The 14,081-nt window shown below is 38.2% G+C and overlaps 1 protein-coding gene across 4 annotated transcripts in view; it reads left to right on the top strand.

The window, feature by feature from the left end:
• The window catches only part of LOC131246242 (probable thimet oligopeptidase), a 143,701-nt gene that overhangs the window by 9,338 nt on the left and 120,282 nt on the right, over nt 1–14,081 (top strand). For all 4 annotated transcript variants that reach the window (XM_058246169.1, XM_058246170.1, XM_058246171.1 and 1 more), the window contains exons 3-6: nt 6,748–6,911; nt 8,721–8,811; nt 9,744–9,923; nt 10,640–10,720. In XM_058246169.1, coding sequence (XP_058102152.1) covers nt 6,748–6,911; nt 8,721–8,811; nt 9,744–9,923; nt 10,640–10,720 — 516 coding nt within the window. The remainder of the gene's footprint in view (nt 1–6,747; nt 6,912–8,720; nt 8,812–9,743; nt 9,924–10,639; nt 10,721–14,081) is intronic.

Below are 14,081 nucleotides of genomic sequence, written 5' to 3'. Positions count from 1 at the left end.
GGCTTGTAAACTTCTTCCCAACCAAGGAGATTAAACATATGCGTCTCCTCCACTCCTTGTCACAGGAAGTCCAACCTAAGTATTTCCAGTATGTTCATAATAGTCTTCAGGCATGAGACATAAAATAAATATGCAAGTTGGAGGGAGTTGCATTGAATACTTCCAAATCTATGTTGGTATTCCATTTGGTCCAAGGGCATTTCCTATATTCATCTTTCCCAAAGCTTCTATCACTTTAGATATCCTAATCCTATGAAATATCCATAGATGCCAATGTCATTAAATTTTTCTATCCCTATATTTTTTGAGTGAATTGTCATTTGACAAGTTCTGAAAATGGCTTCTCCACCTTTCGTTGATCTTATTGTACTTGACTAGTACCCTCTGGTCGTTGTTCTTAATGCATCTAATATGATTTACGTCCCTAGTTCTCTCTCTTTCTCTCTCACACACACATTTTTGCAAAGATTGTCACAAGCCTTGAGTTTAGTCTCACTAGCTACTTTTTTAGCAATCTTTTTGGCATTACTAAGTAGTTCAAGATTTTCATTGTTTCTAGTCCTTTGTCATGCTTTGAAACACAAACGTTTCTCGGTAATAGCTTTTTGTACATGGTCATTCCATCACCAAATATACTTATATGATGTTTTTTCCCTCTAGAACTCGTAAACATCTTTTGCCACTTTCTCGATGTACTTGGCCATCTTATTCCACATAACACCTACTTCTTTCTCAATATTTCGCTTTCCTTTCTTCCTTCAATTTATTTATGAATGACACTATTTTCTCCTTTTAGCATTCCACCACCTAGTTTTTGGACACCTGTTAATTTCATTCCTTTTTTTTTTTCCACTTCTTATTGTAAGCATACGTAACCATTAACTTTTGTTATGCGGTCAAATTCTCTTTGGGTATCACCTTGCATTCCTTTCATATTGATCATTATGATCCACTTTTGGAAGTCATTAAATGTTCATCTCTCCTCTCGAAGTATTCGTTTGCTAGAGGTAGAATTTTTTCTATATGAAAATCAAGGATGGTTTCCTCCCATCTCATTTCTCCCAAAGTGAGAATTTAAAGTGTAATGAACATTGTGTCAGATTTGCTCAATGACCCTCAATCGAGTGGTCCTTTTCTTATATAGAAATCATTCTCCCTACTTACAATATATCCCTTAATTACAGCATAATAGCAACCTCTATATCCCTTAATTACAGCCCTTAATTACAGCATACAGCAGCATCTATATCCCCTAATTACAGCCCTTAATTATAGCATAACAATAGCATCTATATCCCCTAATTACAGCCCTTAATTACAGCATAACAACAACATCTATATCCCCTAATTACAGCATAATATCTCCTAATTACAGCAGCATCTATATCCCCTAATTACAACATCTATATCAACTAATTACAGCCCTTAATTACAGCATAACAACACAATCTATATCCCCTAATTATAGCATCTATATCCCCTAATTACAGCTCTTAATTACAGCATAACAGCAGCATCTATATCCCCTAATTACAGCCCTTAATTACAACAATATATGATACAATAATATATGGTACGTTTGTTGTCTATCCTACTAACATGCCCCCTCAAATTGATGCTGGTCGATCAAGAAGCATCAATTTGCCAACAAGAAATTGATGACGTAGTCGTGTCATAGCTTTGGTGAAGACGTCCGCTATCTGAAGATCGCTTGAGACATGTGGAAGAGAGATAACCCGAGTATCAACAGCTTCCCGAATAGAATGGCAGTCCACCTCAATATGTTTGGTATGCTCGTGATAGAAGGGATTGGTAGCGATCTGAATAACACTCGTATTATCAGCATGAAGAGGAGTGGGAGTAGACTGAGGAAAACCTATTTCAGCAAGTAAGCCACGGAGCCACATAATCTTCGAGCAGGTTGCCAACATGGCACGGTACTCGGACTCGGTCGAAGATTTGGAAACACGATCCTATTTCTTACTCTTCTAAGAGATAAGTGAATCACCAAGAAACATACACCACCCGGTGACAGACCGGCGAGTATCAGGACATCCTGCCCAATCAGCATTACTAAAAGCCACAAGGCGAAGAGGAGTACCAGTAGAGAAGAACAAGCCACGGTGAGAGGAACCCCGGAGATATCGAATAATTCGGCGAACTGCGGCAAGATGAAGGTGGCGAGGAGATTGCAGAAATTGACTGACTTACTGGACAACAAAGGAGATGTCAGGCCGTGTAATAGTGAGATAATTGAGACTACCAACTAACTGTCGAAACACCATGGGATCAGGAAGGAGATCCCCCTCCTCACGTCGATACTTGACATTCACTTCCAAAGGGGTATCTACTGAAGAGGAGTCCTGCCAACCAGACAAGGAAATCAAGTCCTCCGTGTATTTATGCTGATGCAGGAAAACCCCAGAGGAATCGGACTGAACCTCCAAACCGAGGAAATACCGGAGAGGACCAAGATCCTTCATATGGAATGAATCATGAAGATTTTGCTTGAGTTGATCAATGAGGGCAGAATCAGTCCCAGTGATGACAATGTCGTCGACATAAACTAGAAGAAGAATGATACCAATAGAAGTCGTTCGAAAAAACAACGAAGAATCATACTGGCTTTGGATGAAAGAAAATCGAAGTAAGGTAGCCCAGAACTTATCAAACCAAGCCCGGGGAGCCTGTTTCAAACCATACAGAGAGCACTTCAGCTTACACACATTTGATGTTGAGGAAGAGCAGAGGCCAGGAGGAGGTGTCATGTAAACATCTTCTTGTAAATCACTGCGAAGAAATGCGTTCTTCACATCCATCTGGCAAAGGGACAATCCCTGAGAGGCTGCGATGGCAATAATAGTACGCACAGTTGTCATTTTAGCGACAGGAGCAAAGGTCTCCTCATAGTCAACCCCATACTCCTGGCAGTTACCAAGGGCAACCAAACGAGCCTTATAATGGTCCACAGACCCATCAGGCCGAAGTTTCATAGAAAAAACCCACTTACACCCAATTAGCTTGACATGAGAAGAACAAGGGACCATGTCCCAAGTCTGATTTTCTTGAAGAGCTTGAAGTTCTTCCTGCATAGCCTTTCTCCAACACTCATGTTTAGCAGCTTGTGAGTAGGAATTAGGAATCGACATAGTTGATAAGGTAGCCGTGAAGGAGGTATGAGGGTAATCATACCTATCCGGTTGATGAGAAGTACAGTTAGATCGTCGAGGAGGGTGCAAAACGGGATCAGGTGGCAGATCAGACTCAAGAAGGGGTAGAGTTGGTCGACGGCATTCATACACAAAACCAGGCTTGAATCGTTCAGGAGGGCACATCAAATCATTAAAGTGAGGAAGAACAGAAACTGCAGGAGATGATGTAATAGAACTAGGAAAGAAATATTGATGCTTAAAGAAAATGACATTACAAGATATATGAAATTTATTGGAAGAAACATCATAGCACACAAATCCTTTTTGAGATAAGTTATATCCCATAAAGACACATTTCACAGATTGCGTAGAGAGTTTGTGACATTGATGCGGAGGTAGATGCACAAAACAGACACAGCCAAAAGTGTGTAAGTCAAGAAAGCTAGGGTGTTGTTTATGCAGACGATAGAATGGAGAATTGAAATTTAGCACTTTAGAAGGCAACCTATTAATCAAGTATACTGCTGTAGCTAAAGCTTCAACCCAAAATTTAGGAGGAACAGAAGATGCAAGTAACAAGGTCCTAGCAACATCTAACAAATGTCGATTTTTGCGCTCAGCCATGCCATTCTGTTGAGGCGTATAAGGACACGAGCAGTGAGAAACAATTCCTTCGTGACGAAGAAACTCAAGAAATTCATGAGACATATTCTCCACCAGAATCAGATCGTAAAGTCTTAATGCTAGTGGTAAATTGATTCCCAACATATGCTAGAAATGATTTGAAAACAGCAAAGACTTCAGACTAATAGTGCAGAAAATATACCCAAGTATGCTGACTATGGTCATCTATGAATGTCACAAAATATTTATAGTGAGCATGAGAAATGACAGGAGTAATGCCCCATATATCACTATGAACAAGGTCAAAACAATTCTTTGCCCTACTCCCAGAAGAAGGGAAGGGAAGAATCTTACTTTTTCTGATTTTACACATAGAACAATCAAAAGACAAAGCATGAGGCAAAGAAGAATATTTTTTTTTTTCCCAACGAACCAGAATTCAGCAAATGAGATAAAACAACATTATTTGGATGGCCTAAACGTTTGTGCCATACTTCACAATTATTGGAGACAGTAGTACAAGCCAAAGAAATGATACTAGGAATGGAAAAGTATAATGGAAACAGTTTCCCAACTTTAGGCCCCTTTGCTATTGTCCTCCTCGACACCGGATCCTGCACATGACAACCATCACGAGAAAACTGAACATTGTAATTATCATCAACTAATTGTCCAACCGAGATAAGACTCGTAGAAAGCCTAGGTGATACAAAAATATTAGTAAGTGATGGTACGATATCACCAACCCCAATAATCGGTAAACGATGGCCATTAGCAACTTGAATATTAGAAGAACCACTGTACTTACAAACATTGCTAAGCATATCAGGAGAACTGGTCATGTGATTGGATGCAGTGGAGTCAACAAGCCAAGATTGAGAGGTTATAGTACGTATAGTACCCTTACCTTGTAGCCCTAAAGCAGAAAATGCCGATACAATCATTTGCTGCACCATTTATGGTGTAAGGGCAGGTGTAGCAGTAGTGGAAGATGACACTGGAGTGAGATTTTGAGTGCTGGTTACCCCATCTGAAGTGTGGCCAGTAGTAGTAGCATGATAAGCATTCACAGGTCGATTTTGAGGACGTGTTGGGCATTCTTTGATGATGTGCCCCTTCTGTTTACAGTAGTTGCAGAACTTTTTAGCACAATGGGCAGCGATATGCCCATAATCTTTGCAACTGTAGCATTGAACTGTACGCATGTCTTGAACCCTCCCTTTGCCTTGAGCAACGTATGCGACAACATTCTCTTGTGGAAGCAAAGATTGAATAAGAAGATGTTGTTCTTCTCGAAGAAGTGCTCCAAAACACATGTCAAGATGTGGTGAAGGATCCCTGTGCATCAGGTTGGAGCGAATAGACTCGAATTCTGGCCTTAGTTTTATTAAAAACTGGTCTCTTTTGCTAACTTCATGAACTGCTTGAACAACAGAGAGGGACTCGGTCGACACGTCGGCATACACAATGTCGGAAAACTCAGCCCAAAGATTTTGAAAACTACAGAAATATTCCTGAACAGAGAGTGTACCTTGGGAATAGGAAGCAAGATCAGTTTCCAACTGAAATCGCTGGGTGGAATGATCGTGATGATAGACCTTTTTCAAGTACTCCCACATCGATTTAGCCGTCTTGTGCGGCCTTAAATTGAGTATAAGCAGTGGATCAATAGACCCAAGAATCCAAGTCATCATGCGAGCATCTTTCACCTTCCATTGAACCAACGTCGTAGGATCGGTAGGCACTGGATCACTCCCATCAACATGACCCCACGACTCCTTTCCCATGACAAAAAGTTGAAACTGAAACTCCCAAGCAATATAATTCTTCCCTGTAAACCGAGTTTGAAAGACTTCTGAGTTGGAGTTGTTAGCCATAACTAGAATCTCTCGAAATGCACCAAAAAAACTGCAAACCAAAACCCGCACCCAAGAAACCAGAAAACCAGAGCCTTGAACCACGAAGATTGGACCAAAGACAAGGTTGCAGAGAGTGGCTCTGATACCATGTCATATTTGCTCAATGACCCTCAATCGAGTGGTCCTTTTCTTATATAAAAATCATTTTCTCTACTTGCAATATATCCCTTAATTACAGCATAACAGCAACCTCTATATCCCCTAATTACAGCCCTTAATTACAACATACAGCAACATCTATATCCCCTAATTACAACCCTTAATTACAGCATAATAGCAACATCTATATCCCCTAATTACAGCCCTTAATTACAGCATAATAACAACATCTATATCCCCTAATTACAGCCCTTAATTACAACATACAGCAGCATCTATATCCCCTAATTACAACCCTTAATTACAGCATAATAGCAACATCTATATCCCCTAATTACAGCCCTTAATTACAGCATAACAGCAACATCTATATCCCCTAATTACAACATAATATCTTCTAATTACAACAGCATCTATATCCCCTAATTACAACATCTATATCCCCTAATTGCAGCCCTTAATTACAGCATAATAATAATATCTATATCCCCTAATTACAGCATCTATATCCCCTAATTACAGCCCTTAATTACAGCATAACAACAACATCTATATCCCCTAATTACAGCCATTAATTACAACAATATATGGTAGGTTTGTTGTCTATCCTACTAACACATTGTGTGGTAATGAGGGTAAAATTTTTACTGCCTTTTAATTTTAATTTTTTTTTAATTTTTTAATTTTTAATTTTTAATTTTTTTTTTTAAATTTAAAATTTAGCAGTTCTACATAACATATCTTGTTAATTATCACCTATTGCATTTTCCAAGGCCTTTGTGATACATAAAGCAGAGCTCTTGTGAATGAAGCTTACCAACAGCTAAATGGATATTCTGTGCTCATCTTTTCTTCTCCTAATTCTGATTGTGGCTGGTTATTGCATTGAGTGGTTTTTTTTTCTTCCTGTTTTATCATATGCTCTTTAATCTCTTCATTGGAAACTTCTGCAGGTCACCTATACAAATGTTATACTTACCTTAGCAGAGCTGGAGGCGCAGCAATTTCCTTTGGTGCAATCTTGTGTGTTCCAAAAAATGGTGGGCCTTTCAGATGATGTGCGGAAAGCCAGCGCTGAAGCAGAGAGAAGAATAGATGCTCACCTTCTCATATGCAGGTGTAGCTTCTTTTAACTTCTTTTCTCTTATGCTTTCTGTCCTGAACTCCTCGTCCTTTAGGGGGACTTGTTGACATCAAATCTCATAGGGACTTTAACTGGTAAATACCTGTATTGGGTAGGCTACTATCATAGAGATGACTAGAATCCATTGACATGTCAGATATTACCCTCCCAGGATTTGAGGTTTCTTTCCATGTACACGACGATCACTTACATCAGGTTGTCCTTCTAGAGCTTACTGGATTCTGTTCAATATTGCTGGAAACCCATATGCTGAGTTGGCTTGCCTTGATTGCTTACCTTTTTTTTTTTTTGAAAGATGACGATATTGTATTAAGAAGCAAAAAGATTACTGAGAAAAGGAGAGAGTCTGCTTTCTTTCTACATGAATAGCCCATTCTATCATTAACCGCTTTGCCTTGGAAGCAACCGCCTTTACAAAATTTGAAATATTCCTAAAGCATCTTCCATTTCTTTCTACCCAAACCGACCACCTAACAGCAAGAATGGCCATCCTCCATAGCCTCGTCCTTACCTTGCCAATGTTTACCCCATGCCAAGCATGATGAAGATGATTAACTGCACCAGGAACACACCAACTGATATTAAACCGAGAGCAAAAATCGGACCAAATTGAAGGGACAATGCACTAGAAGATGATCAACTGTTTCTTCTTCCCGCATACAACATAAATAAATGTTTGCAAGAACCATCCCCTTTTTCCTCAAGTTATCTACCGTGAGGATTTTCTTCTTACCAACTAGCCAACCGAAGACCACACACTTAGGGGGAGCCGAATATTTCCGGGAGAAAGAAGACTGCTGAAGATCTTTAGTACCCAGGTTGCTATGAATCAGATTATAAAGAGATTTGACTGAGAACCTGCTGGACTTTTCCAGTCTCCAAATTAAGCTATCTGAGCTAGAATGATTTGGATTAATTGAATAAATGCACTCCAAAAGGTCCACGTACTCGCTGATCTCCCAATCTTGGAGATTTCTTCTGCTAACCAAATTCCACTCCATCTTACCATCGGAAATAGAATAACATCCAACAACAGAAATTTCTTTGTTGGGGGCGAGGAGATAGATGTTCGGGAATCTAACTTTGAGCGGCACATCCCCCACCCAAATATCTTCTCAAAATCGAATGTCAATCCCATTACCAAGATCAAATCCAATACCTTTGAGGACCTCCTTTTTCATCTTTGAAATACCCCTCCAAATAGCCGACGCCCTATAGGAAGAAGAATCTTTAGTCCACCACCCACCCACTGATCTCCCATATTTGCATTTAATTCTGTTGTTCCAGAGGTTCCCATCTTCTGACCCTAATCTCCATATCCATTTCCTGAGAAGGGCCCGGTTCATCGCCTTTAGATTTTTAACCCCTGCTCCACCTTTAGATATATCCTTACACACCTCTTTCCACTGAAGAAGATGAAATTTCTGCTTATCCTCCTTACCATGCCATAGGAAATCGTGTCTTAATTTTTCAAGGACAGCCAAAACCGAACCCGGACATCTGAGAAGTGACGTAAAGTACAACGGAAGATTGGAAGGAGCAGCCTTGATTACTTACCTTGTTGATCAACCTTCTCAATTAGTTATAATCCACTCAGTCATTGGAGGTTTTCTAGGGCATTGATCCTTGCCTAATCAGTAGTGACCCTCCTGATTAATTTGATTTATTGCTGGTATCTTTGTGGGTTTTCTTTTGCAATTTCTATAGAAGAATGGATTTTCTTACAGTTCATTTGGCTGCATTCGTAATCTAATATTCTGTTATTACATGCAAGGTGATCAGCAAACGTGAGGATGTATACCGTGTCATCAAGGCTTTTGCTGCAAAAGGGGAATGGATGAATGCTGAAAACAAACATTATGTTAATTGCTTGGTATGGAAATTATAATGCATTTTCTACTGTTTTCCAAATGGTAATGAATTTCTCAGTTCAATGCCTGTCTGGAGATTTGTCTATTGGATGTATCTAGTCCTTTGATAACCAAGAAATTTCAGTTACAATACTTCTTTAATCTTAGTTGCTTTGATGATTTTGTTCTGCTTGATTTCCAGTTTGAATCCTTGGTATTGAACTTCTTCCCATAAATTTAGATCAAATATGAGTGAACTACCAGAGTTTTTTTTTTTTCATAAATTATTTCTACTGTCATATTCTGATAGTTACTTATAGATACTTCTACATCCAGAAACCTTTGAAAGGATTGATACAAATGATTGGGTCCTTAAATGATACAATGTATGGCTCGTGTCATGCAGATTATACTGCCCATTGCGTGTGTCACAACCACCAATTGATTCATATGTTTTGAGACACTACTTATCTTGGAGCATCCGGTTAGAGTTGTCTAATATGCAGTTGGGAAATCCTTCTACAAGCTCCAAAATCATTTATATTACTTCAAGTCAGACTCATTGTATATTTGACCAGGGAATGGATAATTATGGAACAATAAGCTTCAACAACTTCTCTGACATTGTGCCATTTTTTCTTAATGTTAAATTTTAGTTGGGTTCCCTTTTCCAATGTTTTCTTGATGAAATCCTGTTGTAATTTCTATTATGTATGCCAAAAGATGATAATTTTCTTTTCAACACTGTTCTATGGTCTAATTACATTTGGAGCTTAGAGTTTAGATTGAATTTTCTTTTTATTGTAACTAGTCGAGGTATCTCCAGTTGTCATTGTCCTTTGCATATATTTGTATATGATAACAAAATAAAAATAGGGAGAATCTACTTAATGCCTTTCTTTCAGTTCATCATCTTATACAACTTTTTTTTTTTTCTTTCTATTATCAATGGCAGGTTAGGGATTTTGAGCGGAACGGTATGAACCTTACCTTAAGCAAGAGGGAGGAAGTTGAACGTCTGAGAACTCAAATTGATGAGCTCAGTATGCGATATATCCAAAATCTAAATGAGGATAATACTACTATCATCTTTAGTGAGTCGGAGCTAGCTGGGCTTCCGCGAGAGTTCATTAAGGTTATTTATGTTCTTTTCTTTTGTTAATTTCCTGCAAGTTCTTATGCCAAGGCCCTTAAACATGGAGAATTTCCTAAATACCATGCAGACATGTTGTATTGAACGATTATTCTTATTACTGTTAGCTACCTTAATTCTCATCTTCTAATCTAATTGTTTTGCTTATTGATTCATGAAATATGTCAACCAATAAAAAAAAGCTTCAATATCGAAATGGGTGATGCATGCCTGTTTCAATATGATCGAAAATATACCTTTTCAACAAAGTTGCAAAACAGAAATGCCTATTTGCTTGCACAGGCATCACAGACTCTGAGCGTTTTTGTTGAGTGCAAGGTTAAACCTGGAGAACTCTTGAAGTTGACTTCCTCATGCAGACCAAATCAAGAGAGCTGACACACTATTTTCGATCTTGATCATAGTAATCAATATCCTGGAACAGCTCTGATTGTCCAATTAATTTATGCTGAGTCATCTATTTAGGGACTGATTATTGTCTAGGGCCTATTATGGATCTTTTGGATGGTTTGATTGATGTAATTCTGTAGGATCTTAATTCCAGCTTAATCTCTTGTGCTTATTCTAAATTTTTTCAGACCCTTTGTTAAATATTCTATTTTCACTTTACCAGGAAGCTGATTATGTTTTGGGTACTTTTCGTTGCAAGTAGTTTTGTGAATTTGGTTTACTGATAACTGTAACATAATTCTATCCAGGGCTTAGACAAAGCTGAAAATGGAAAAGTAAAGGTCACCTTAAGAAGTCACCACATCACTCCGATTTTGGAGCATTGTAAGGTAGCTGTTCTCCAGTTTACTAGCCATGAATTGCTTTGCTTTTCCTCTTGATGTGCTCAATTCCTTTAGCTTACTAATTGCTATTGTTGGATTTCTACTGAGGAACTGATGCATCAGTTAGTGCAGCGTACAAGTTCTTTTAAACAAGAGGCCCAATGCCTTAGTTCCACTTCATTTTTATTTATTTATTTTTATTTTTTTTATTCCTTCAAAACGGAAATCGTTGCATACTATGTTCGTGCATTCCATATTTTTTATTTTTAAGGAAAAAAGCCCCCTCTTACATGCTTTTAGTACCAACCGTCCCTTACATTTATTTTTTTTCCAGCCAAAACCCTACTTTTAAAATACCTTTTCCATGCCCCCTTGCTTTAAAGAAACGGCAAAACCATGCTAGTTTTTTTTTTTTTCCTTCCATATTTCCAATCATTCCTTTGTTGCTAGATTATCTTCACAAATTTAAAAAATATTGGTCACTATTTCACCAGTCATAAAGCAATTATTCTTCGTCAATTTAATCCATCCAAATCTCTGGCCCAAATTTAGAGGGAGAAGCCCCACCCTTCCCCCCCCCCACCAGAATATATAATTGTAAGATCTGATTTGCCCTTAAAATTTGGACTGATCACTGTTTTACCTTTACTAGTGCAATTGATAGCTGTCAAACAATTAGTTAGGATTGATCAATCAGTGTGATTTACAAAATAGCCCCTTCCATAGCTTGCCCCACAATTTGAATGGATCTGGTAGCTTTATATTAATGACATATAAAAGGAGAATGGGCCAAACTATTGTAAGAATGTTCTTTTTCAAGAGAGAGACTTTGATAAAGCGTAATGGATGATATGCAGGCATTTAGAAATTACCTTAAAATTGCATAGTGGCATACAAGTAATTCAAATCAAAATTTCCAAGCTATGGGTCTCAGACAAGATGTATTACGAACAAAAAAAGAAAAAGGAAAAAAGAAGGATGATTACTTGAGCATGTGACCACCAGATTGGTGGATTTTTTGAGCAGTTAAAAGTGAAAAGCATCCAATAATCCTATTTCTGCAAACAAATGTGAGGTTAGGATTGTTTAAGATATTTAATTTTGGTGCTGTGACTTAACTACAGTGAAATCCATAAATAGTTTGTGTTATTGCATGGCACATCCTTTTTAAATGGAAACAACTCGTGAGTCCAGAGGTTCTTGGTAAGACGTTGCTAGAATGCATCCTGGCGTATTGTAATGCCATGCGTTGGGACTTTTTCCCTTGAATTTGGGTTATCTTCTAATGATCCATGCCGTTTATATGTGTTTCACTTTGTAAGGTGGATAATGTATAAATAAAAGTTCTCAATTGGATCATTTGAGCCCTTTTGTAATTTGGCTCTTTTTCTCTGAATATAATGATCATCATAACCCTTGTATAATCAAAGGGTAAAATATTCAATATGAGAATACTTTGGGAATCCTTGACCTACTTGATCACATAAACGGGTTGTGTCCTTGAATAAACATCAAATCTAGCAGCAAGCGTCCTAATGCATCTTATTGAAATACTTCAGGATGTATTCTAGAAAACCTCTTGAAAGGAAACATGGGGAGAGGAATGAAAATGCTATGTGACTTATGTGGTCATATGAGGGCGCGACTTTGCCGCTTGGATAGAACAATTGAGAGCTATGCTGTCTACCAGTTGTGCTGCCCGGCTACTGTAGCCAATGAAAGAGATTTGTCAATCACACACAATTATGTCAAACTCTATCACCAAATCACACTTCAAAACACATCCAATCCAAGAATAGAGATTCTTTAACTTGAAGGAAAGGTAAATCAATGCAAAAACCAGCGAATAATCAAAGCTCTCACTCAGTTTGATAGCCTTGATCACATGCCCCACTTTTCAAAACTTGCATGTCCACAAACCCTAGAGAGTGGTTGACACCAGGGTATCCCAAATCGGTTACGTATCGGCCGTAACGGCCGATATGTAATAGTAACGGTGGGGCCCGTTACGCGATACGGGGGCGTAACGGGCGATGGGCTGATATTGTAACCATAACGGCCGTTACGGGGCCATAACGGCCGTAACGGCTGTTACGGGTTTGAAAAAGAGAGAAAAAACTTACCTTTTTCCTTTCTTTTCTTCTTCTTCTTCTCTTTCTTCTTCTTCTTCTTCTTCCTCTTCTCGGACAGCTGCGGCCCTGCTGTGGCTGCGGCTGCAGCCTTCGTTTTCTTCTTCTTCTTCTTCTTCTTCTTCTCTCTCTCTCTCTCTTTGTTCTTTCCCTCTTTCCCTCTTTTTTCTTTTCTCTCTTCTTTCCCTCTTTTTTCTTTTCGGTTTCCCTCTCCTTTTTTTTTTTTTGCAGGTGTACCACACACCAGCTTAGCTGCTGTAGGTACGTGTCACGCTAAGACAAACGTTGACACTCCTCGAGCTCCGAGTTGTACGAATGGTTCAAAGGAGATCAAAGTTATATGGGCTCCACAGTGATGTTTTTATTAGATGTACACCGTTCATCTATTTTTAAATATCATTTTAGAGCATTACCCAAAAAATGAATCATATCCAAAGATCGTCTGGACCACACCAAAAATAGCAGCGGAGATGATGATTTTCACCGTTAAACAATTCGTAGGCCCACCATAGCATTTATTTTCCATCCAATCTGTTCATAAGGTCAAAAAGACTTGAATGAAGAGGAAAAACAAATTTCATATTGATCCAAAAGTTCTGTGATCCCAAAAAAGGTTTCAATGGTAGATGTTCAATCCCCCACTGCTTTTCGCAGTGTGGTCCACTTGATAATTAGATCTGTATTATTTTTCGTGTCAAGCCTTAAGATAATCTCGTCAAATGAATGGACGATTTAGATATAACACATTCATCACGGGTGGGGCCCAAAAAACTTTGACACGTGTGCTACACTTCACAATCCGAGTCCTGCCTAATTCGAGCCCTTCAAAAATTGTACAGAGACATATATTAACTTAAAATTTACCAATTAAATTATGAACTGCAATTGCTAACTCACAATGCCAAAATCAAATTATTTGAATAGTTTTAATTGTTATTTTGTGGACTTTTATTTTTTAAAATAGGGCCTTTTGATTTTTTTCATGATTCACTATCCAATAAATGTCCACCAATACATAAGTGCGATAATGGCAATAAATTGCATGAATTTGAGGCTAATTTGGGGCATAGATTGGTCCTCCAAGTTAGCCTGAAATTGGCAATGCCATCTACCTGAATTTAATTTAATTTTTTTAAAGAACTATTGGGAGAAAGATATTAAATTGTTAAGTATATAAATTAGATATTTAGAAAATCAAATATATGAATTTTGTAGTCAAATTCAGGTTACTTGGTTCA

Source organism: Magnolia sinica, chromosome 5, assembly GCF_029962835.1.
Source record: "Magnolia sinica isolate HGM2019 chromosome 5, MsV1, whole genome shotgun sequence".
NCBI lineage: Eukaryota > Viridiplantae > Streptophyta > Magnoliopsida > Magnoliales > Magnoliaceae > Magnolia > Magnolia sinica.
The sequence above is the reverse complement of the archived record's forward strand: the minus strand, read 5'-3'. Positions and strand labels throughout refer to the sequence as shown.